General features: G+C 41.1%; 1 protein-coding gene across 1 annotated transcript in view; it reads left to right on the top strand.

Annotated features, from left to right (window-relative positions):
* Positions 1-435: 435 nt before the first annotated feature.
* STPG2 (sperm tail PG-rich repeat containing 2) overlaps positions 436-24,215 on the top strand; it is a 216,481-nt gene continuing 192,701 nt past the window's right edge. Inside the window, exons 1-6 of the mRNA XM_082238438.1 lie at positions 436-796; positions 4,955-5,064; positions 8,803-8,958; positions 11,153-11,317; positions 20,556-20,671; positions 23,003-23,114. Of these exons, the coding sequence (XP_082094564.1) occupies positions 691-796; positions 4,955-5,064; positions 8,803-8,958; positions 11,153-11,317; positions 20,556-20,671; positions 23,003-23,114 (765 nt within the window). The 5' untranslated portion in view covers positions 436-690. The remainder of the gene's footprint in view (positions 797-4,954; positions 5,065-8,802; positions 8,959-11,152; positions 11,318-20,555; positions 20,672-23,002; positions 23,115-24,215) is intronic.

Genomic DNA, 24,215 nt, shown 5'->3' with positions numbered 1-24,215 from the left:
ATATGTAGAAAGCAGAATGAGGTGAATTGGAAGTCAAAAGTATGTGTGATGTTAGACGATGTGTTGTTAGTTAATGTTTTGTTGCCATTGAGGTTATTGTTTTTGTTTGTCTGTGTTGTTTGTAACAGATATAACAGGAAATACTTAAAGGTTAAGAATATGTAGAAAGCACAATGAGGTGAATTGGAAGTCCAAAGTGTGTGTGATGTTAGACGATGCGTTGTTAGTTAATGTTTTGTTGTCATTGAGGTTATTGTTTTTGTTTGTCTGTGTTGTTCTATGTAAATTGTCTTGCAATAAAGTTACAAAAAAAAACTACGGAGGATTTGGCTATGAAGCAATCTTAAAATGTAATTATTATGAAGACAAGGAAAATAAAACACAACCGAACCCCCACCCTTCCTTCTGGTTACTTCAATCTCAAGGGTATTTGGGGGCTGAGGAAAGGCTGGATATAAACGAAAGCTTCTTTTTATAGCCTTAAAATGCGACATCTTTCGTTCAAGCAGCCCTTTGCGACGGGAGGGAGTCCGCGAAGACACCGAAGCGGGCTTTGCAACGGCTGGAGTTGGATGGAAAGGGGCGAGGCCGCCGCCGCCCCGGGCTTTCCTGGCAAGGCCGGCCCGGGCGGAGCGTTAGGCCTGCGGTCGCCATGGCGACGGGAGCGCGTGGTGGAGGCCGCCGAGCAGCATGTACGACCGCGCTCCCCGCGCCTTGACCTTGACCGTCGGCGGCACCGCGTCCCACCTGGGGCCGGGCTGCTACGAGTTGCCTCCCGACACCAAACGGCTCCAAGGTGAGGCGAGGCGAGCGGGGAGGGGAGGGGAGAAGCGCGGGCGGGCGGGAGGCTCCGCTCCGGGCTTCCCTCAGGCCAAACGTGGCTTGTTTACCATTGGAGCGGGAGCGCGAAGCGTCTGCGGGGCGCCCGCTTCATTCATTCATATTTGTTTGAGATTTATACGCCGCTTGGTTGCAACAGCAGCAACCCACCTCAAAGCGGTTTACCAAAAGGATAAACGGGGGCGGAGAGGTGGGTTTATGTGTGGGGATGGGAGTTTGGCAGGGCAGGCTCACGCAGCCCGACCCAGAACTTTTCTCCTTGGAAATAAATCCTGTTATTGGGTGGAGCATATTTCTCAAGGAAGACTACAGCTTTTTTCAGTTATATTTTTTTATAATCGCTACCTGTGTTTAATTGCTCTGCTCCACTTAATTGAGCAATCGATGCAAACGATCTTTTTTTTTTAAAAAAAATATTTTTTTATTAGGAATTTAAACGGAACATATTATCTTACAACATATCCTTAATTCCCCCATTTCCCCTCACCCATAAAACAAACCCCCCTCCCCCAACTTCCCTCAGTTCCCATCTCTGGTTTCTTTGTAAATGCTATTATCTGCATGTTACAAAATTGTATAAATCCTTAATTTATCTAACTGATTATTATCAATAAAAAGTTTGTGAGTGTTTATTCAAAACCTGCCAAGGAGTCCAGTTCACTTTGTTGCTTCTTTAAATACTTTAAAGATGAATGGGAACCCTTTACAAAGTCACAGTTATCCTTGTCCCATAGTTTATGTGTCAATTTTGCCAATTCTGCATAGTCCATCAGTTTCTCTTGCCATAATTCTTTAGTCAGGGTTTCTTCATTCTTCCATCCTTGTGCTATTAAGACTCTCGGCGCCGTTGTTGCATACATGAAGATGTTTTTCAACTTCCTTGGCGGGTCTTTTCCTACAATCCCTAACAGAAATGCTTCAGGTTTCTTAACAAATGTTAGATGGAACATTTTCTTCAATTCATTTTATATCATTTCCCAATTTTTTAAATTTTCATTACAATCCCACCACATATGATAAAATGTCCCCTCCTTTTCCTTACACTTCCAACACATGTTTGAGCTAGTTTTGTACATTTCCCTTAACTGCACTGGTATTGTATACCATCTATACATGATGCACACAATCTTGTTGCTTTTCTAAAGCAAATATCCTGTTTTGCGTTCTGAAAATTTTCCCCAAATAAACAGGAGATTTAAATAACAACAACAACAACAACAACAACAACAATAATATAGACAGGCATTCCCCACATTCTGTATCGTCATTTACTTCCACTTAGGGGATTCCAGAATGTTTAAACTTTTCAGAAGTAGCATTTATTTAGAAGTTAAACACTTGAGTTAAATCAAAGGTCACACCCGCACCATACGTTTAAAGCAGATTTATACTGCTTTAACAGTCATTACTTTTCAAAAGACTCCTGGAAATTGTAGTTTCTTAAGGCTGCTGGGAGTTATAGCTGTTAGGGGTGAATAATGGCAGTTCCTTGATTCTCAGGGATGACAGCTAAGGTGGCAAAAATGAGCTTTAAATGTATAGCAGTGTGCATGGGATCAAAGTTATTCCCAGGTTTTTACAACGTGGCATTTGGCATTCTTTCCTAGTCTGAAAGGTATGACACTTGTACAGAAATTATTCTTGGCACACTGCTCTGGTGAACAAATGTTCTAAAATGGGAGTGGGGGATAAATCCCCACAACAGGGATCACTCAAGCTTTTAAGAGGAACTTAAAAGGCAGAAATGATGTCCAGGGGGAATTTCAGAAATGTAGCGCTTTGTCCTGGATCTTACGAAAGTCAATTGAAAAACTGCACTTGTTTGGTGTTTTTGTTTTTAAAAAGCTCAACAATTTGGGGGTCTTCCTTAAAAAAGCAATGTTGTTGTTTAGTCGTGTCCAACTCTTCATGACCCCATGGACCAGAGCACACCAGGCACTCCTGTCTTCCACTGCCTCCCACAGCTTGGTCAAACTCATGCTGGTAGCTTTGAGAACACTATCCAACCATCTCGTCCTCTGTCGTCCCCTTCTCCTTGTGCCCTCCATCTTTCCCAACATCAGGGTCTTTTCCAGGGAGTCTTCTCATGAGGTGGCCAAAGTACTGGAGTCTCAGCTTCAGGATCTGTCCTTCCAGTGAGCACTCAGGGCTGATTTCCTTAAGAATGGAGAGGTTTGATCTTCTTGCAGTCCATGGGACTCTCAAGAGTCTCCTCCAGCACCATAATTCAAAAGCATCAATTCTTCGGCGATCAGCCTTCTTTATGGTCCAGCTCTCACTTCCATACATCACTACTGGGAAAACCATAGCTTTAACTGTAGGGACCTTTGTTGGCAAGGTGATGTCTCTGCTTTTTAAGATGCTGTCTAGGTTTGTCATTGCTTTTCTCCCAAGAAGCAGGCGTCTTTTAATTTCATGGCTGCTGTCACAATCTACAGTGATCATGGAGCCCAAGAAAGTAAAATCTCTCACTGCCTCCATTTCTTCCCCTTCTATTTGCCACGAGGTGATATAAAAGCAATATGGCAACCCTATTACGTGCCTCAGGTTCAAAAGAGGTTTTGAGGAACAACTGCAAGACAAAACAATATATGCAATAACAGGGACAAATACAGCAAAGCCTCAAATATCATTTGAGCCACAGCTTTTCAGGTTGTCCTAATGCAATTTACTCAGTCTAGCAGCATGAGGATATGAAAAAGTTTTATCCACAAGAATTCTATTCAAACCGCTCAGATGCCGATGGTGTTTAAATAAGGTATATGAAAATCCAGTGTCTCTGCTATTATTATTGGAATGTAAGAACTCTGCGCTTGTACAACTCCCAACTCTATAGAGGAGAGCAATGATGTAGCCCATACTAAGAAAAGAAAAGAAAAGAAAAGAAAAGAAAAGAAAAGAAAAGAAAAGAAAAGAAAAAGAAAACTCAACAGCTGCAGTTTATTACAGTACTGTTGGTTCGGTACATTATAAATAAAAGTGCTTCAGGCATATTGTTCATGGTTACATGAGCAGAAAAAGAAACTCTCATTTGAAAGACAACTTGTGTGCTTGGCAGGCAACTGGGCATTGGATCTCAGCAGTCCAATTTAAAAGCAGTGTCTTCTTAGCATTTATTTTTCCAACCCAGGTTTTCTGGCTTCATTATTTAGGATGAGAAAGATTTCTGTACTTGATGCATTCTCAGTGTGAGATAATGGTTAAGGGCTTGATTCCTCAATGCTTGCCACTGTTATCATTTACCCATTTGTGGCATTTGTATTTTTTTTGAACCAGAGCACAAGGGCAGGCTTTTAAACACACTTTATCCCAGTGGCACACAAATGGAAGTATATCAACCTCCTCATATATTTTATCATTATTTATTTATTTTATTCTAACATGATTACATGAATTGGATACCAACCATGGCATTAATCAGAATAATATTGTTCCAACTATTACCCATTCTTTTAGCTGTTAATTCAGAAAATGTGTGAGGGAAAGTCATCAATAGTTTCTCGCAATGAAAGTGCAGGAAAAAGGTCCTATCATGCAATGGACCACACTAACTCTCATGTAAGCCGAGTGCATTTTCTTCTTCATTGGTGTTGTCATATGCAGCAGAACATGCTAACTTTTCACCTTAGTTCAGAAGGCCCCAACAAATCTAATTCTAGATTTAGCAAATAATGCTGATGTTTATCAATTGTTTATATTGCAAGTATACAGTTTAGAGAGACTAATGGAAATGAAAGATTTTCTTTCTGGTCAGCCCTGTTGAAAGTCTAGGCAGATGCGGTATTTACTTGTGTTATTTTAAAACTCGTTTGAACATACTTATTTAACCAAAGTTTCCTTTGCTACATTAAATGCTGCTATTAAAAATGTCTCTCGGTTCAAATGTGGCATGCTGGGGAGGGAGGAGTGCTGCTGTTTGAGAACAAAGTCAAAACCCAATTGGTTGAGCAGGAGTTGTACACATGTGTGTACACAGGCACACACAGTAAATAAAGGGAGTTGCATTGTCATATCCGTTGACATATTTTGAAAAACGAGATCTAACAACTTTTCATCGCTGAATGATGACCTGAAGCAAATTCTAACAAATTCAAATTTCGTCCCCTCCCCCCAGTTGGCTATGCTCCATTTCTTTCTTTCGCAAGTCGTGGCCATGGAAGTATTTATCAGAATGCTGAGAGCGATGTTCCAGGACCGGGATCCTATGAGATCGAGAAAACACAGGTAAAATTATACTGGTTGAATAAATTTGTTATGAAAGGTGGAGTTTGCAGTTCTAGAAGCAGTAAGTAAGTCAACAATTTAGTTGGACATGGAACACAATCCATACCCACTTGCTGTTGCTGGTTGAGGGAGACTTAAGATGGTATGTAGGTGCCCACTGGTGAGGCTGTGTTCCAGTGGGTGGAAAGCTACTACTATTGGTAGCAAGCAGAAAGCCCTGAATTGTAGCATTTCAGAGGCAGGATGCTGGCAGCTTTGACTGATCTGGATCCCAAGCTCCATGGATCTACCAAGGGGCTGAGTCCTCAGGCCCCTCGGCTGTACCAGCATAGCAAAATCGTAGGGAGAGTCACCTGCACCCTCCATCCTGTCTGCAGCGAGCCAGCAGTGTTTGGGATGTAGCGGTGGATCTGCCACTCCATACCTCCATGGTGTCAAGTGAGAATTGTATTCAGCCTATTTCTCTTCCAAATTAAAAATGTGCACAAAGAATTATTGTATCCCAGAATGTACTACTGCTGGGTGGTTAGTAGAGATTTTAAAATTCATTTATTTTATACTCTTATTTTTCTGCATGATATGAAATGCCTGTCAAATTATTCTACTTTTTCCTCTCTTGTGGCTCATTGCATGTGGTTCTTGCAGGTGTGGGAGCTAGGTTGAGATTCTTGATATGTTCTGCTAGTACAGAGTGCAGCTTTAAAAGCAGAGTGAATGCACATTTGAACAAGTGATGGAATGAAGATTTTGGAATATGGGATGTATTTTAGCAAAGATGGGCAAACTAAGTGAAACTTTTTCAATTCGATATCTTTATCTGCAAATATCAAAAGAGGATAAAAGAAGCTGATGTGCAGCTGAATGCAATAGAAATAGGTAATTTGGTTCTTCAAAATACATTTTTATTAGATATTTTTGTTGATTGAATTTAAAATGTTCTGAGATGATTGGGGGATTGATAATGCTCAACAGATAGCTGAATGTTGGGCACTCCTGAATCTTCTCCAGATCAGACTGAAATCCAGGCTAGAGAAGATTTCTAGGCCATTTGAGCCATTTTGTTTCTTTTTTGGTTTGGTAGAGGGCTGCTTTGAAGATCTGCCCTCACTCAGCTAAACTTCACGTGGGGTGTAAAAGCATCAGACGGTACCCATGGTGTAAGACAGTCCCCTGTGGAGGTGGTCCTTTGGCTCTCAACCCTCAGTTTCCTTGGCAGCAGATATTTAAAAGAGCCCGGCAGCAAAGAAATGGATAAACACCTGGGTGTGTGCATGTGTGTGCTTTGCAGGACTGCTTTTGAGAAAACAGGTGTGGGTGGGCATAAAACCCACCATTACAGGAAGCATATATTGTAAGAGTGGGTGGCCTTTTCCATCTCCCATTTTCTTGCGCACAGATCTAAAGAGTAGCCCATTAGCAGACAAATGGGTTTCTTTTTAGAGCCTCAGATTGGGTGACAAAATGAACTGAGTTATTTCCAATTACTTTGGAAAAAAGGAGTTCATTTCCAAGTCTATACAAGGGGAGCAGCAGTCAGTTTTCTCATCTAGGCATTATACAAACTGCAGTGCAAAAAGGTAAGGGTTAGACATACATTTCTTGCTAATATTCCACAGTCCCTTCCTGTCATCTTTTAGAATTGATACATATTATTTTTATAGGCAATAACCTATATATTACACTTAGGGCAGCAGAATTTGCTTTGGAAGCAAAGAAAATATGAGCTCAGTATATTAAAGATCACAGTGTGATTTGTGCTTTTGTTAATCTTACTTGATATCCAGTATTTTTAATATAAGGAACATTTTGAGGTTTAATATAAATGAGTGGTTTTATTTGTTTTTATTCTGTTTAGGAGTATTGGAGTTATTGTTGTAATATTTGCTTTGTATATCCTGGATGTTTTACTGCCTATATATTTTTTTCAGATTGCCATGGCTATAAGCAACAAAGCTTGTATTTATCAAATATAACAATATTTTCTAAGATGAAAGTCTTAAATATCCCAGTTAAATCACCTCTGTGAGGTGGCTGTTCAAGTGGCAAAACTAGAATGTCTATAAATCACAGTAGTTGTGTCAAACGTCTCAGGATTAGCAATCCTTTTAATTCAACCAACATGTTTCAATATTGTAGTCAAACTTTCAAGCTACCAAGCCTTGTAGCATATGATTATTTTAATAAACAAGATAAAAAAGGGAAGCAGGAAGGTGTTTTGTCTCCCAAAACAGATGGATGCCAATCAGGAAGGTGTTTGGTTTATCGTGTGCATTTTATTCAAAGTTTGAATGCCAAATGTTGGTTCAACATCTGTGAAATATGTGTGAGCAAAGCTGCTAGAGTAACCTGTAAAGAAGGTTAAAGTAAGTTAAGCTAAACGTGTTCTCTCTGGTGGAAAAAAGAAAGTAACATGGTTACTTATCAGTGTTATGTTTAGGTTTTGATTATTGTTTCAACAGTAAGGTTGAAACAATTACTTTAGGGTTTTTTTTTATTCTAAATGTGTTTTTGAATCTTTGTTACCTTTTCAAAGCAAACATGTTCATTGCAGCAGTTTTATTCACTAGCTTTAATTTATATTTGCAAGCAAATGACTTTTAGCATTCTATAGTGTGCCCACAAAGCAGATTTGAATTTGACTGCCCTTTCCACTTTAAAAGGGTGAGATGTCTGCATATTTATTTTTTGGCAGGCTGGGAGAGGCAATCTAAAGGAAGTATAGAAAAGTGAGATGGAAATCCTGGTGCAAATATTAGTTTTTACTGGCTGCTCAAAATCCCTAGTAGGTTGCAAACTAGGATGGCATTTACCATGGGCTCTGAGTTACCTGAAAAGCAGAACATTTAAAAAAAATATTTCTATCCTCTTTGAATTTGAAAAGTTTGAAAAGTTTCTAAGTAGCTAAGAAACACACAGTTGAAACCAGTATCAATTCAAAGCAATATCAGAACATAGACAATCGCAACAATAACCAGCAGCATTAGTAAAACTCCCTACCCTGAGCACAGAATAATAAACCAAAATCGGTCAGCAAATCACTTCACAGTAAATATTCTGACACAAGTGAGGTATAAAACACCAGCCACCTACCTCCGAAAGCCTCTCAGAATCACAAGTGGAATTCACCCAGTGGAAACAGCCACTCAGGGCTGGGTCTCAGGTGCTGAACAGAGTATGTGGGAGGCCACATTTGCACGAAGATGGTCCTTAAGGTACCTAGGTCCCAGGCTGTAGGGCTTTGAAAGGTAAGAGCTAGCAATTTAAATTGGGCCTGAAGATGAACGTAGTCAATATTCTATCGTAGTCATTGCTAACCTGTTTGTCTGCAAGTGTTCTAGTCCACCAGCTATGGCAGTGACACTTTGGACAAGTGAATATTTTGACTTTTTTGGGGGTCTTGGCAAGGTGGCCCCTTGTAGAGTACAGTATTGGGGCCCTTCTGGCTGTGGGCCTGGTACATCTGTAGCCTCTGTACCTGCCTCTTGGCAGCTCTGATGTCATTTACAGTATATGGTGCTGTATAGATAGTCATAGAATAGAATCATAGAATCATAGAGTTGGAAGAGACCACAAGGGCCATCAAGTCCAACCCCCTGCCAAGCAGGAAACACCATCAGAGCACTCCTGACATATGGTTGTCAAGCCTCTGCTTAAAGACCTCCAAAGAAGGAGACTCCACCACACTCCTTGGCATAGTGGTGATTGTCACATTCATGGGCTATTTTGCTTAACCTCTAGAAAACCGTTAAAGGGGGCAAGAGTCCTCAGAACAAAGAGAAACGTTTCCGAGAGATCCGTGCCGATACTCCTGGTCCTGGAACATATTGCCAGCCTCCTTCAATGGGTCTAGACACCAATAGGATAAAGAAACCATCAAAAATCTCTGCAGCACAGGTACATCAGCATAAAAAGGGATATATTGTAATTTTGTTGTTTATATGAACTGCCAGGGCTGATTACTTTTTTCCTATGTGAAGAAGAAGAAATGCCCATGTACACTGAGAAATTTACAGCGATGTCTCTTCTGCTGTAGTTGAAAGCCTGTGTAGTATCCTTCTATTGCCCTTATATCTAGCTCTGCTACTTGCAGAGGGCTTCAGCGCCAGGCATCAAATATCCACATGATGCTACTTTATTGATTAGGTAGAACAGCAGGATTCTTTCCTAGTGAGGCAGAGCAGAGCAGAAAGATTTTATTCTTTCTTGCCAAAACTCCTGAGAATATTACGGAACCCGGAATGATTTCCACCAGTTTCTTCTGATCCAGCAAGCGGAAGGTTATAAAAGCACTCCCCTCCTTGGACCCAAGGTCTTTGGGTGTGGGTGTGCACCCAAAGGTTTCTGATTCAGTGTGTGTATTTATTACACTCCCCTTCTTTAGAGGGCTCCCTTCATTTGTCAGAAAGAAGTTGGTCTTGGGTCTGCTTTTGAAATATTTCTATTTTTGGTGGAAGCTGCGATTTTTGAGTAGATTTCAGGGTGTTGGTGAATTTGGAGCTCTGCTCCATTTCTGCTGAAAGATGAGTAACCTTCTGTACCGCAACCTTGCCACAACAGCGGTACTGTATATGTCAAGGATTGCTACCGTTGTTATTTCAATCGAGTACAGGAGGCTTGTTCAGAACATACATACAGTGTTGCTTCACACAATGCAGCCAAACATAATTCAGCTAGGCAGAAAATTTGCCATTCGTGTTGTATATGTTTTCTTTTCTTGGGCTCAAGTCTCTTTATTCTTTACACAGCTGATGTCAAGATACAGGAGATGTCAGGCCGGATGACATCTCATTTAAATTAAAAGCATGTAAATCTTATACTGCACACAAGAAACATGTCATTTTGTAAAGAATTCCCTTTAGATTCATGTTCCGTGCCAAATCTGTTAACTATGTATTTGGGTTTGGTGTCTGCATCATCAGTGTGTTTAACTTCAGGACTCTCTCTGGTTTTCTCTTGGAAGTCAGCCCGTGTAATCAAAAATATAACATTGCTCCCACTAGAAGCAAGTACAGGTAACTTGCATCTTATGCATATTACACTTGTGCAATTGCAGGTTTTATGGGTGGGTGGGAAATAAATAATTGGAGAAAATAATTGGGGGGAAAATCACTGTGCCTTCTCTCCATTTGTTTATTTCCCCCCGTCTACCTGCGCACAGCTGCAGTCATGGGCTTACTAGGCTTTGGGAAGGCAGTGCAAGCGTTCTGGCATGGTACAAAAATAGTTAAAGAAACCACGGGGCACCCTGCTCTCCATCCCCCCAAAAGGCCGAGTCCTGTGAAGATTGAGTAGCTTAATGGGTATTGAGTTCTGACTGCCTGGAGAAAAATGGAACACTGGGAGCAGTTTGTCTGGTATCCTGAACAGAAGCCCTCCCCATTACAACTTTTTGTTGCAGGCCCCACTTTTGTTTTGTTTTGTTTGCTTACTTGTTGTTGTTTAGTCGTTTAGTCGTGTCCGACTCTTCGTGACCCCATGGACCAGAGCACGCCAGGCACTCCTGTCTTCCACTGCCTCCCGCAGTTTGTTCAAACTCATGTTGGTAGCTTCGAGAACACTGTCCAACCATCTCGTCCTCTGTTTTCCCCTTCTCCTTATGCCCTCCATCTTTCCCAACATCAGGGTCTTTTCAAGGGAGTCTTCTCTTTTCATGCGGTGGTCAAAGTACTGGAGCCTCAGCTTCAGGATCTGTCCTTCCAGTGAGCACTCAGGGCTGATTTCCTTACTTGCATATCCTTACATATGCTAAGCCACGCCCCCCGGCCGGCTGGATTGGCTGGCCGGGGGGCGTGATGCAGCTGGGACTCCCTGATAATGCAGGGGCTTAGCTACGCCCCCACCGTGCACAGGGAGGCCACGTGGCCAGCCTGCAACATTGCCCCATCAGGAAGTGGAGCAGCCTTACTTTAGTCAAGTGTGCAGAGTCAGTAGCTCATAGATTTTCTTAAGCATGTCTGTTGAGAAGTGGAAAGGATACTCATTTTTAAGGTAAATTTCACTGGACATGAACTGGACAACTTTAATTGTGTTAAGCTGTTAGAAAGATGTACTATATCTGTGACAAGGTATATTGCATTTGTTTCCACAGAAACTTGCAGAATGCATCAAAGTCTTCCGGAAATCAGAGGCTCCCTCTATCCCTTCCCAAGGACAATCATTTGGTTATGAAGAGGCTGCTGATGGCACTCTTTTAAAGCATAATCCTCCTTCAAGAGACACTACTTTAGGTCCAGCATACTATCAGACAAAAGGTGTAAGTAATTATAAAATTTTGCATTATGGGTGTCATGACTTGGACCTCAAGTAGCACTCCAGACACAGAAAGGAACCAGCCAGGCGCTGTGAGTCAACATCAGTGTTAGAGGCAGTGAACTCAAGTGAACCTAAACCTGACAGCTGGGATCACCTGGAACTCAAGGCTCATTAAGTGTGATTTGTATCTCCATAATTTCAGGGTCATTGACATCAGGTAAAGTTGAACTAAGGGCTTTCTAGGTTTGGGATGAAACTGGCGCCTACTGTGTCTCTGCATCAGTGTGACTGGTTTTTAGATTTAGAGGGTGTGTCCCTGTATAAATTAACTTTTTTATCGCCTCTCATAGGCAGGTCGTAAAATTCATTTTTTTGTTCTGCCGCTACCTATTTTTGTTTCATTTCCTGACTCTCCCTACTCCTCTGATTCTTTGGCCTTCTTAGCCCTGCTTATATTTCTGCCTTTGTGGCTGTGGCACAGCAGTAAAACACATGCTTTGCATGCAGAATTTTCGTACATTGGTTCTTGCTATCTCCAGCTGAAGAAGAATCAGGTAGCAGGATGCCCAAAATGCTTGAGATCCTGGAGACAAGGGTGCCGGCCCGGGGGAGCGTAAAAATCACGCCTCTCCACTCGGGTTGGTGTGGTTACGAGCCTGTCTGCCTGTCCGCGTGCTCCCCTGTCCGCTCCTCTGGTGGTCAGGTGAGGCATGCAGGCTGCTCTGGGTGCCTTGGCAGAGGAATCCGGTTGCTGGTGTGGGCTGTCATAGCAGGGCACCCCTCCCCAGTTGTCATCGTTGGCAAAGGAGAGAGCGGGGTAAGAGTTGAAGGAGGAAAAAGGAAGGAAGGAGGCAAAAGGAGGGAGGGAGGAGGAAGGCAGATAAGGACTGATGGAGAGAAGGAGCAGAGCAGACTTGACCCTGATGGCCATGGAGGAAGTCATTGGCATAGCTTTAAAGGCGACAAAAAGCTATTTTTTTCACCATGGTCTCTCCTGGTTTCAGAGGAGACTGATACATCTCATTGCCAAGAGTGCAAGGGACCGGAGGGTAGGTACCAATACATCTCCTTACCTAGGGTGCAAAGGAGCATAGGTACACATCTGCCTGGAGAATCTCTTCCAGTCAAAATATATTGGGCTGGATAGATACAGTACAGCTTCTTCTTCTTCTTCTTCTTCTTCTTCTTCTTCTTCTTCTTCTTCTTCGCTTTTCATGGCATTCATGCTTGGATTTAACCAAAATTTCTAAAACCATAATAAGCAACCATTGTCTTCTTAAAGTTTAGTTGTAAATTACTTATTTTCAGCTAAAAAAGCAACATGCTATGTGGAAAACCATAATGTTGCAGTTGCTAATTATAGCTATTTTACAAAATGCTTGCAGATACTTCACTGTATTATAAAGCAGCAATTTCTTCTTTCAATAAGATTGAATAGAATAACATTTCTAGAATAGTGTTTTGTTCAGATATGTTCCCAGGGTGTATTTCCTAACCTACAATTGATGTTTGTTGAAAGCACACATGTTGCTTGTTAGAAGCTGTATGGAAGTTCTGAGGTATGCAAGCAATCCTTGTAATTTTAAGCACACCTCATCTTTAGTGACAGAACAATGATTTGCAATTGACTAAAATATGGAATCACTACAAGAATGCTTGGAATTCTCCATTTGTTCCTTATAATATGCTTTTTCAGTCAGTACATTAGGTGGCAGCAGAGTCACTAAAATGAACTACTTGTCTTTGGCATCATAAAACATGGAGTGAATTTTACTTTACTCAAGTTGAGTTACTATGTTAGATGAAGAGAATGAAAAATCAAATCTTTAACCTTTTTGAAAGATTAAGAATTCTCTATTGGAAAAGTCATACATGATTCAGTAGATGCACCCATGATTTCTTTGTGTTTATGAATTATGTACAATATAATTTGGCTCCAAATATTATTATTTAGCTAAATAGTTGAAATCTTGATATCCAGTCAAAAAATGATCTACTAGTTGGTTAACAATGATCTATTTCCAGATGCATACTTAAACAACAAAACACAATATACAAAACAATAAGCCAGTTATTTAACTACTTAAACAGCATGAGCCAAAACAAAATCAGAAACTCAAAAGGCTAGCCAGAAAGGAGAACCTCTCGAATCATGGAACCTTGAAACTTTTATTTTTTCAAGGAGGGGGGGGATGAGCAATCTTTGTTATCTTGTGCAAACAAAGTAGCACTGTGACTGAAGTACACTGTAACAATAAAACTGAAATGCTGAAAATAATATTCTAATGGTACTCCTGTACTCAGATGTAAGTGCCATTGTTTTCCTTGAGTCATACTGCCAGATAAGTGTTTGATTACAGACTAAGCTGTGTGTCACAGAGAACAGGGGTAGGCAATTTACACAGTTTATTGGAGTTAGTGGTATCAGTTACAAAGACATGGACAATTGTAACATTGGTAATCATGAGTAAGAGATTGGGAGCCAGTGTGGATATACTGTATTTTTCGCTCTATAAGACGCACCAGACCACAAGACGCACCTAGTTTTTGGAGGAGGAAAACAATAAAAAAAAATTCTGAATCTCAGAAGCCAGAACAGCAAGAGGGATCGCTGCGCAGTGAAAACAGCAATCCCTCTTGCTGCTCTGGCTTCTGGGATAGCTGCGCAGCCTGCATTCGCTCCATAAGACGCACACACATTTCCCTTTACTTTTTAGGAGGGAAAAAGTGAGTCTTATAGAGCAAAAAATACGGTATATATTTCCTTTCCCCAGCTCTTCAGTACTCCAGGACAAATTTTATCCATCTTTGACGATGGTTAATCATTGCATCATCACTGATATTAAATAGGTTCTTAACCTGATTTCAAATCCTAGTTAATTAGGGAGCCTGGATAGAAAACATACAGATGTAACTCTAGACTGCTTAGAAGACGGGGGAGAATTTTCATTGGAGGACTAGTGGGAGGAATGTTTCATTTCTTTTACCACTTCCATTCTCCCATAAGGACATAAGGAAAGTCTGCTGGATGAGGCTCATGACCTATCTATTCCAGCATCGTGTTCTTACAGTGGCCAACCAGCTTCCTGTGAGAAACCCACAAACAGCCCCCAATCTCAGGAGGACTCTCTGCTCCTGCAGTTTCCACCAAGTGATGTTCAGAAGCTCACTGCCATTAACCACGGAGAGCAGAACTATTGCTAGTAGCCTTTACGGCCATGAATTTGCCTAATTCTCTTCTAAACCCACTCGAGTTGGTGTCCAACTTGATCATTTGGTTGCTTGATCATTTTGGTTACCCTTTCCTGAAGAATTGCTTGCTGTTGGTCTTCGTGTTTTTAGCAACGTTCTCCTTAAATTCTTCACTCAAGTTCTTCAAGGCTTTATATGCTAATAGCAAGGACCGGAAGACCTTTAAGAAGCCCTCCAGCAAGAGCAAACATTAACTTTCTCTTTCCTGGCAGCTCTCTGAGTGGGAAGGAGAGGTTTGAGATGGGGATGGCAAGCAACAAGGGAGAAAGAAGTTGGCAGAGAAAAGGTCTACACTACCAACTTTTGGCTCCAGCCCCACCCACTGCCAGCTTTCGGCCCCTGACAATTACCTCTGAGGGGAATGTAGTCCTCAACAGAAAGTCTAGAACCCGTAAGTGTAATCTCATCTGGAGCACAGAATTGACTTCAGAGGGTGGACAATTGTTTCAAGAGGGAATAAAAGAGGGGGATAAACAAAACACCAAAATAGTGAGGTTTACATTAAAGCTGCCAGTGTATACTTACAGAAAGATCATTGGAAACCTGCAGCTGTTATAAATAGTGGCAAATGTTGATTAAAACAGAAATGTGCAATGTCTGTTTCTGTTTTGGGAAAGCATATTTCTTTCAGGCACAATGTCTGTGTGCGGAGATTTGATGGTGATTACACAAAGTGTCTAGCGGCTGTTTTGCAAAATGCAAAACATTTAATAGCTAAGCAAGGTTCCTACCCAAGCATTCTGAGATGTGACAAATAGTTGTTTCCACTTGAGGCAGCGTGGGACGTAATCCCAAATCTGTGTTTTCCACGTTCCTCTTTCTGGCTAAGAGCGCTGACACTGATGGATTAGGTAGTGGCGAGAACATGCTGGGAACTACCTGTGCACTGCAGCACTGAAAGACAGTCCATTAGTGCCAGAATTAATGCACTCTGGGACTTTTAATTCTTCATGATATCTATTTCCATATTTAATTACGGGAAAGTCATAGAAAAAAAGTTTCAAATCACCTCCATCCATTTTTATTGTCAACAGGAGTGGCGATTAGTAATTCTTCAAGTTATATTGCAATGTTCACTTAAAATAATGCACCTCCTTGCTGAGTTTGCTTCAATTAAACCATATTTTATTTGCTAATGACATAGCAACTTGACAGCGACCTTGAAGTTGGTATTGTCAACACTTCTTGGCAAAAAGAGCGTGGTGATTTAGAGTCAAGAGTGCATCAATTTATTCTTCAGTCTGCCTGTGTTCTTAAAAGGTTTTTTAATTCCATTATGCATGGGGCATTTTACCTGAGTAATGTACAGGTTAGTGTGTTAAGTAGCAGTCAATTTATATTATTTTTAATGCAGAGCTTAAGCTGTATATGGAGAAGGAAATAATGTTATTCATGCTTATTGAGTTTGAAAAAGAATAGGCTGTAGTTGTTAAAATTGCCTTTGGAGCTGACTCACTAAAGTGTTCTTTGTAAATGTCAAATATATATTGACCTTAAAGTTTCTTCATGGACACTTACAAACATTTAGCTATTGAATTAGAGTTCTGTATTGAAACAATTATTCTCCTGCTATTATGTGAAACTCTAACAAGAAAAGCAAAATATTTTTAAAAGCTATCCTTAGTTTGCAGATATCCAGTTGTTGTGGTTAATTATTAGTTTTTGTGAAGCTAGGAAATTATTATTCACCAACAAAAATAAATAAATATCAAATTATAAATATTTATGGACTTTTAAATCCTTGATACTATGTGGTTTAATGTACACTCATGGAACAGGGCATATGTTAAGAAGTTTAATATTTCCAATAAAACTAGTGCATAATAAAACACTCTTCCCATAATTAGGGCTTCAGAGGATCTTGGGAGAAAATATGGCAGAAGTATGCATATGGGAATGAAAATGGCAGGAGCTAAATAGAACTAATGTCTGCATTTCAGTCTGCATTTCAATGTGTCAGTTTGTGGGCTTATCAGAGAAGTCATTTGTGTTTCTTCATTTCATTGAAAAATGTTAAGTGCAATATGTGATATAGAGACTTACTACTCCATTATGAAGCAAACAATACTGGAAAGTATTAGCCAGTGCTAAACACTCTGGATACCAATATTAAACACTCTAATGAACATGGCATGTGTTACATCTAGGCAGATCTGTTTTGTGCCATTTGAAGATAATATTGTATAGAGATGGGTGAGGTAGAGTTGGATTGGTTTATACATATAGAGGGAGAGAGAACCGTCAGGTTCCAGAACAGGTGAATATACTTTTAAAATTCAATACTAAAAACAGTTAAAATAAGTTACAGTCACAAGAATAAGGTGGGCCCTGAAAACACGTATCTCAGGTGTCAAGGACTAGAGTAAAGAGGTACATCTTCATACAGTAGAAACTGTATAATGGGTGCATGGCCAAATGGAAACCAAAAGGCTGCTTAGAACAGAACAAATTTTGCTGCAGTCTGCCGGATAAGTGCAGCATTTATTAAAACATCTTACGCTTTCTGTCCAAGGAGATGTCTGCAGCAGAATTTTGCTCCAAACAGGGAAGCTTAGCTCAGTTCTTTGTGTCAAAAGAGAAACAAGTGGAGAAGGAGACAAAATGGGCTCCATCCATTCTAGAACAGCAAAAAATGCAACTGAAAAAGAAAAAAACCTGGATGCCGTACTTGGGAAGGAGTTTGAAGCAAAACACATCTACTTAAAAACCATGATTGTGGAAACCTGGGAGGAATTACAGTGGTGCCCCGCAAGACGAATGCCTCGCAAGACGGAAAACTCGCTAGACGAAAGAGTTTTCCGTTTTGGAGGTGCTTCGCAAAACGAATCTCCTATGGGCTTGCTTCGCAAGACGAAAATGTCTTGCGAGTTCCTGCAGGTTTTTTCCCCTCCCCCTTTTTCTAAGCCGCTAAGCCGCTTATCAGCTGATCCGATAAGCTGATAAGCCGCTAAAAGCGGCTAATAGCGCTAATAGCGCTAATCCTCTAATCCGTCAATGGTCTTGCTTCGCAAGACAAAAAAAACGCTAGACGAAGAGAATCACAGAACGGATTCTTTTCGTCTTGCGAGGCACCACTGTAATGGCTCCTCTGGAAGCCATTATTGGGAGGCATTATTATTGGAACGCAAACTAGCACACTGACATTGTTTATGCACCAAATAGTGGTCTGTTCACTTTTTTTTGCAAAAAAACCTCTGGCCAAACTGGCAACCCCCCCCCCTAAAAACCCTCCTTAAATGATTTACTAATTGGTTATTTTAATAGGAACATAAAAGGATTAATATGTGAGGATCTGGTTGATTCCCTGTGGGGGGAAATGTAGGAGTGCAACAGAACGTAAGAAAGGCAGAGATCACCTGAAACTGGTGAGGTTGCTATGAGAGTGGGGGCTGGGGTGGGAGATGAATCCAGGAGACATGACTCATATGTATGTGTCCCTAGTGTTCAGCTTGCGATCCAGAATAGACTTGCTATTAAACTTCCCCCCTCCCCACTCTTAAATACAGTGAAAAGAACACAAATAGGAGAGATAAAAATAACAGAAAATGCCCCAGTCTCTTCAACATTTGAATTCACTTCAGTTGAGCACACTACTCAAGTATGGTATTTCAGCCGCAACTTTAGGAAACCTTCTCCAAAATATTACAAATCCCAATAGCTAGAAAAGGGTTCAGGTACTTATGCATTCACTTTACCCGCAATTTAAACAAATTTTATCAGGCAAGTTGATATAGAAACACTAAATATGGACATAGGACACTGGAACAAAATTAAACCCTTCAGTATTATCTCATTATGCAAAGAGGGAAGCCAGCCTTCTGGATTTAAAAAATATTTAAAAGCAATCTTGATTGCTAACTGTGGCAAGTTCTTCATGGTTGCAATTATCCATTTATATACTATTAGAGAAAAAAAATTCTGTCCAGAAACCACTGGATGGTGCTCTAATCCCATTACTGTGAAGTACTAGATTCAGTCGTGGTCCTTGAGACTATAGTCCTGTTCATAATGATATTATAAGATGCTCCGAATAGAACCATTCCCTTCTGTTCATAGAGATAACTGACTGTTTACCCTTGTGCTTTTCATTGAGTCAGGTCACATTAGCAAGGGACCTGTGGCTCTCATAGATGTTGTTGGACTCCGGCTTCCATCAGCCTCAGCCAGTATGACCAGTAAATGGGATCCTCATAATAGAGGGTCCTGGTTGCGCTCGGGACCCAAGAGCTCACCTAACAGGGTTAAAATGGGGGGGGGGGAGAAGCAAGAAGTCCTGGCCATTTCCCTGGGATCACACCAGGCGATTTTAGCCAATAGCCAGTGGGTGGCGTGATCCCAGGGGCTTTATAAATGACGCAAGGAGAGGCACTTGTTTCGCACTGTTGAACACCCCCCCCCCTAGTTTAGGTAAAGTCGCTTGGCCTTGCTTTGGTTTGGGTTGCCTGTTTTGGAACACACTTGTAAGGTGGCGGTTAGCCATTGGCTCAGTTGGACTGTGGGGAAGGGAGGTGCGGCCATCATCTGCCCCTCCAGGAACCGTTAAAGGAATCTGGGGGTCCTGGATCTCGACCGAAGTCCGTTTGAGGTACTAGGACCATGCCAGGACCACAGGAACCCCGGGGTGAGCTTAGGTTGGTCCTCATTGACCTTGCTCCCTCGTTTGGTTTACCCCATTGGACAATCACCCTGAGAGGTAGAGTCAGTTATAGTGGAGAGCCTAAGCCTAAGCCAATACCGTGATTGTATTTCAATAAAGTTGTGGCCAAAATTTGCCCCAAAACTTAAACTAATATAAGTGTCCGTGTGTATTTATTTTGGGGGTAGGTCTTGGGGCCTCGAGACGCAAATGGTCAGGAATGATGGGAGTTATTGTCTAGTAACATCTGGAGTGCCAAAGGTGAATGAAGAATTCATAAGCAAGTTATACCATGTTAGGCTTTTGGCCATGTGCCTCAGCAATGTTTGCACCGAGAAGTGGCTCCCCAGGGTTTCAGACAGGATACATTTCCAGATCTACCTGGAGATGCCAGGGATTGAACCTGGCACCTTCTACAGTGGTACCTTGGTTCTCAAACTTAATCCGTTCCGGAAGTCCGTTCCAAAACCAAGGTGCGCTTTCCCATAGAAAGTAATGCAAAATGGATTAATCCGTTCCAGACTTTTAAAAACAACCCCTAAAACAGCAATTTAACATGAATTTTACTATCTAACAAGACCATTGATCCATAAAATGAAAGTAATAAACAATGTACTGCAGTCACACAGTCAATAAATCAGTAGCTGAACTGGATTCCACACAGTCACAAAAACAAAAAAGAGCCGCAAAAACGCAAAATAAATAGCAAAAACAGACAAACCTCAGCGTAACGCTCAAAATGGAAGTGTGGCACTCAAAATGGAAGCGTGGCACTCAGATTGTCAGCATAACACTCAAAATGGAGCATATTTGGCTTCCAAAAAAATTTCGCAAACCAGAACATTTACTTCTGGGTTTGCAGTTTTTGGGTTCTAAGTTGTTTTTTTGCAGTTTTTGGGTTCTAAGTTGTTTGAGTACCAAGGCGTTTGAGAACCAAGGTAACACTGTAAAGATAAAGCATGTCACTGATCTATGATCCTTCTCTGTAGAGGGAGGGGGGATTTTCTTTTATCAGCCCATTTATATTTCAGCTAGGGCATCAGTCATGAATTGTTTTTACATACAGATCAGCTCCTTATGAAGAAGGATGAAAAAGTATGTTAATTTATAGGATCTGAATTCATGGATGTCACTTTGTGGATAAAATTATGTACACGAGGTGCAAATTACCTGATAATAAGCATCAACGGTGATCTTTCTGTAGGCCTGAATTATGCAATATTTGATTTGATCAAAGCCAGCGTGGAGCAGTAGTGTTGAACTTGGACTTGGGAGACCTGTCTTCAAATAACTGCTTGGCAGTTATAATATATTGATCACAAGCTAAATGCTGATTAATCTTTTCTTTCAGGATTGTATTTACCCTACCATGAAATATAAAGGAGTGCAATTTGGCAATTTGACAGAAAAGCGGCATGAATTTAAGCCACGTGAGGGCCCCGGACCTGCAGATTATGACGTGATTCCGTATGTATATTTTAATAATAATAATAATAATAATAATAATAATATCTTTATTGTCATTGCCCCCTTCGGGGACAACGGAATTACTTGACTGCTCTAAATTTTAAGACAATTTAGAATCTGGGTCTGTTTGGAAGTCATGCTAAGTGGATACCCTGATGGGAAAGAACCAGAGTAAGCCTTGGGCTCATGCTGTCCTCCTTCTCTCCTCTAGTGTGGGCATGAGAAGGACACTGGAAACATTTGCTTCCATTTTTCAACTGCAGCTTGTCATTTTGTCTGAACCCTAAACTGTTGTGAATCCTAACTATGGTTTCTTTGCAATGAGCTTGATTCATCTCCCATGGTTTGAAGTTGGTGTGAACAAACCATAGCTAATATTGATCACAGTCTTTTGGGTTAGGATGAAATGACAAGTTCACTGTTGTTAAAAATGGAAATTGTGTGAGGGCGAGGCATGTGAAGCTAAGGCTGAAATGCTACAATGTATGTTTGTATTCTAATAATAAAGGGTGTATATTTTCAATAGTAAATGCAAGAAATTAAGAATTACTGTAGTTTGTTTTCTCATAACTGCCCCATATGTAGAACCTGGAAGCATGGAGGCAAATCTCCTGAAATAATACCCTGAATTTCCCTGTTCCACAGTTTGTAGCCTGCAAGCTACCTTGAATGTCTTTGCTTTCCTCCCTTTCAGAATTTCATCTGCAACCATTTTATTTATGTGAAGGTTTTTGTAGGCCACCCTTTAGGACCAGTGGCGTAGCATGGGGGGTGCAGGGGGGGCCGGCCGCACCAGGCGCAACATCTGGGGGTTAGGGTTAGGGGGCGCAAATCCATGGGTTAGGGGGCGCAAATCCATGGGTTAGGGGGCGCAAATTACTTGCCTTGCCCCGGGTGCTGACAACCCATGCTACGCCACTGTTTAGGACATAGTTGTGACAAGGCAGCTTACATCACAAAAAACCTCTCATTGACATAAATTAATTCCCTCCCCTCTCAGTTGGATTGCTGTTCAGGTGGGGGCAGTTTTCAGGAGGTAGATGCTGAAGGAATTGTCCACCACGTAGCAGTTAGGTTTAGGTAAAGTCCTACTTAAATCATTGGAATTTCTTTAATTAAGCCTAATTGCTGTGGGGTGTTTTTTTTGGGGGGCAGGGTCATATTGTGCAGGGAAGAAAAGAGCAAGAAAGGGATGCAGTTAGAAAGGGAAGGGGAGGAAAGAGAGATAAAAGCGAAAGAGATGGAATGTATACATGTGTGAGAGCTAGAGGGGAAGAGGGGGCGTGGTGTGACTCTTGCTCCTCCCACCACAGGCATGTGACCTGCGACCAGTTTCTTTCCAAGGCCATTTGTCTCTCTGGGATGTGGGTGAAATATTCCTCATTTAAAGGGATACAGAAGTGGAGGGTACTGAAGCTGCCCTAGACTACTAACTTCCCCCTTGAAGGCACCTCTCTGAGTTTCTTTTCTGTCACCTCAGCTAATTGCCAGCCAGTGAGAAAATGGCCTAGGAGGATGGACAGCAGGAGGAAAATGGTTCAACACCACTTTTCTGAGTGTCCCTTTTGCACTTGAAATGATTCCACCTTGTTGGCACCAGTTTAACGATCAGGGGTGCTTAAAGTTGTTGAATTGGGAATGTAGCTGAATACCTTGATATTAGTGCTAGAGGGTTTCTTACACTAATCCTTGAAAGAATTATGAGCAGCTTAAAACTACTCTGCTTTACCGTTGCTAATTAAATTAATTTTCTTAGTTGTATATGGATTTACATTATTCCCCTATCTGAGCATCTGTTCCAATTTAATCCTTTTCTACCATGCTCTATTAAGAAAAATGGGGGATTGGAATTCTGCACTGCACAATTAGATACTATTCCTCGCCAAATTCTGTGGTTATGTAAAGTAACAAGACCTTTGGGCTAGCCGAAAATACTAAGAAGCTTTTGAATGTTGAGAAACAAAGGTTTCTCACAAAGTTGTAATACTCAAGCAAGGTTGCGGTTCTAGGTTCACTTGAGGCATTATTTTCCATGTTTAATGGCTATTCAGCTTCCTGGTTGTCTTCTGCCTCCACTGTTTTTTTTTTATTGTAGTTCACCTATGGCAAGGAAACTTGAATATGAAAACAAATTCATTGGATACATAGAATAGCACTACATAAACTTTGGCTGTCCTATTAGTGAGCAAACAAGCCTCTCATCTGTTATTGCAAAGAGCAGCTGTTTCTAATATACTCTTGTGGGGAGAGGGTGAAAGCTTTCACTGTGCATATTTAGGTGCCCAGGCACATTTAAGAGATGACTCATAAATCTCTTCAAACTTTCTAAAGGGAAAACGCAGTGCATTATGAAAATGTCAACATCAGAAAGGAAGACCAGAGAAAATATGACCTCTATGTTCCACGGTATCATGAAGTAATAGTATTACAGGAAGAAAAGAAGGTAATGCCAGTTCAACACTGTATTTTGTAGTACTTTAAATGTTATTTATAGTGGGACAGAAATTCTAGGATTTGAAGAACTGCATAAAATAGAGAACATACTTCAGTTCAGGCATGAAAGAAGATTTATCCAAATGGGTGGAGGAAATCATTCGTTAGAGCACTGCTTTATAGAATTTTGCTGAGAACAAATGTGAGACATTTTAAAGAACTGTTTGCAAATTACGACTGCTGAGTGATTGTTACAATATTCCAGTATTGTTTGTTTCTGGGGACAAAAGATTGTTGGTGCAAGGGATTTTAGAAGTGATCCCATTCTTCCCAGTGGGCTTCAATGAATCATAGAATTGTAGAGTCAGAAGGTACCCCAAGGGTAATCTAATCTAGCCCCCAGTCCAACAGCCATTTTAGGATTGAACTGTAAGATAATTATTTTAAAAGAGAGTATCTTGATAAGGGGAACCTTTTTTGGTGTGTAGGTGATTGTGTGCTTCAAAGCTCTGTTCATGGCTTGCAAAGAGGCTTGTGTGCTTCTCTAAAGCAGCTGAATCTTTTGCAACAGTCCTGCTTTCTGCAGGCACCAGTTCTGCAGACTTCAGTTCTACCACCCATCATCTGATGGGTATTATAACCAGACTCTGCTTTCTGCAGTCAACCAGTTGTGCAAACAAGTTTCTCTTGGGAGATTTGGTAGTGGAGCCAATCCTGCAGGATCTCTAACCCACCTTCAGTAGATGTTTGTAGAGCCTAAGCTTGCTGTCTGGATGGGCATGATATTTTAAGTATAGAAAAGAGTGCTAAATTTATCAGAGAGCATGAAAAATTCAAACCATGGGCAACTGGAGTATGGTGTGAGAAATAATTTGAGACTGAGAGGAGTTCCTGAGGAGGTGTTATATGCTCTGATTGTCTTGCACCGTTGAGCAACCTGACCGCTGAATTCTGCACCAGCTGAAGTTTCTGAACTGCCTTCAGAGGTTGCCCCATATAATGTGTTGCTGTAATCAAACCTAGAGGTTACCAGGGCATAGACAACAGAGGTTAGACTGTACCTGTCCCAGATGGGGCACATCTGGGCCACCAGCCAAAGCTGATCTTATCT

This window comes from Podarcis vaucheri (assembly GCF_965113315.1).
Source record: "Podarcis vaucheri genome assembly, chromosome: 9".
Taxonomy (NCBI): domain Eukaryota; kingdom Metazoa; phylum Chordata; class Lepidosauria; order Squamata; family Lacertidae; genus Podarcis; species Podarcis vaucheri.
The sequence above is the reverse complement of the archived record's forward strand: the minus strand, read 5'-3'. Positions and strand labels throughout refer to the sequence as shown.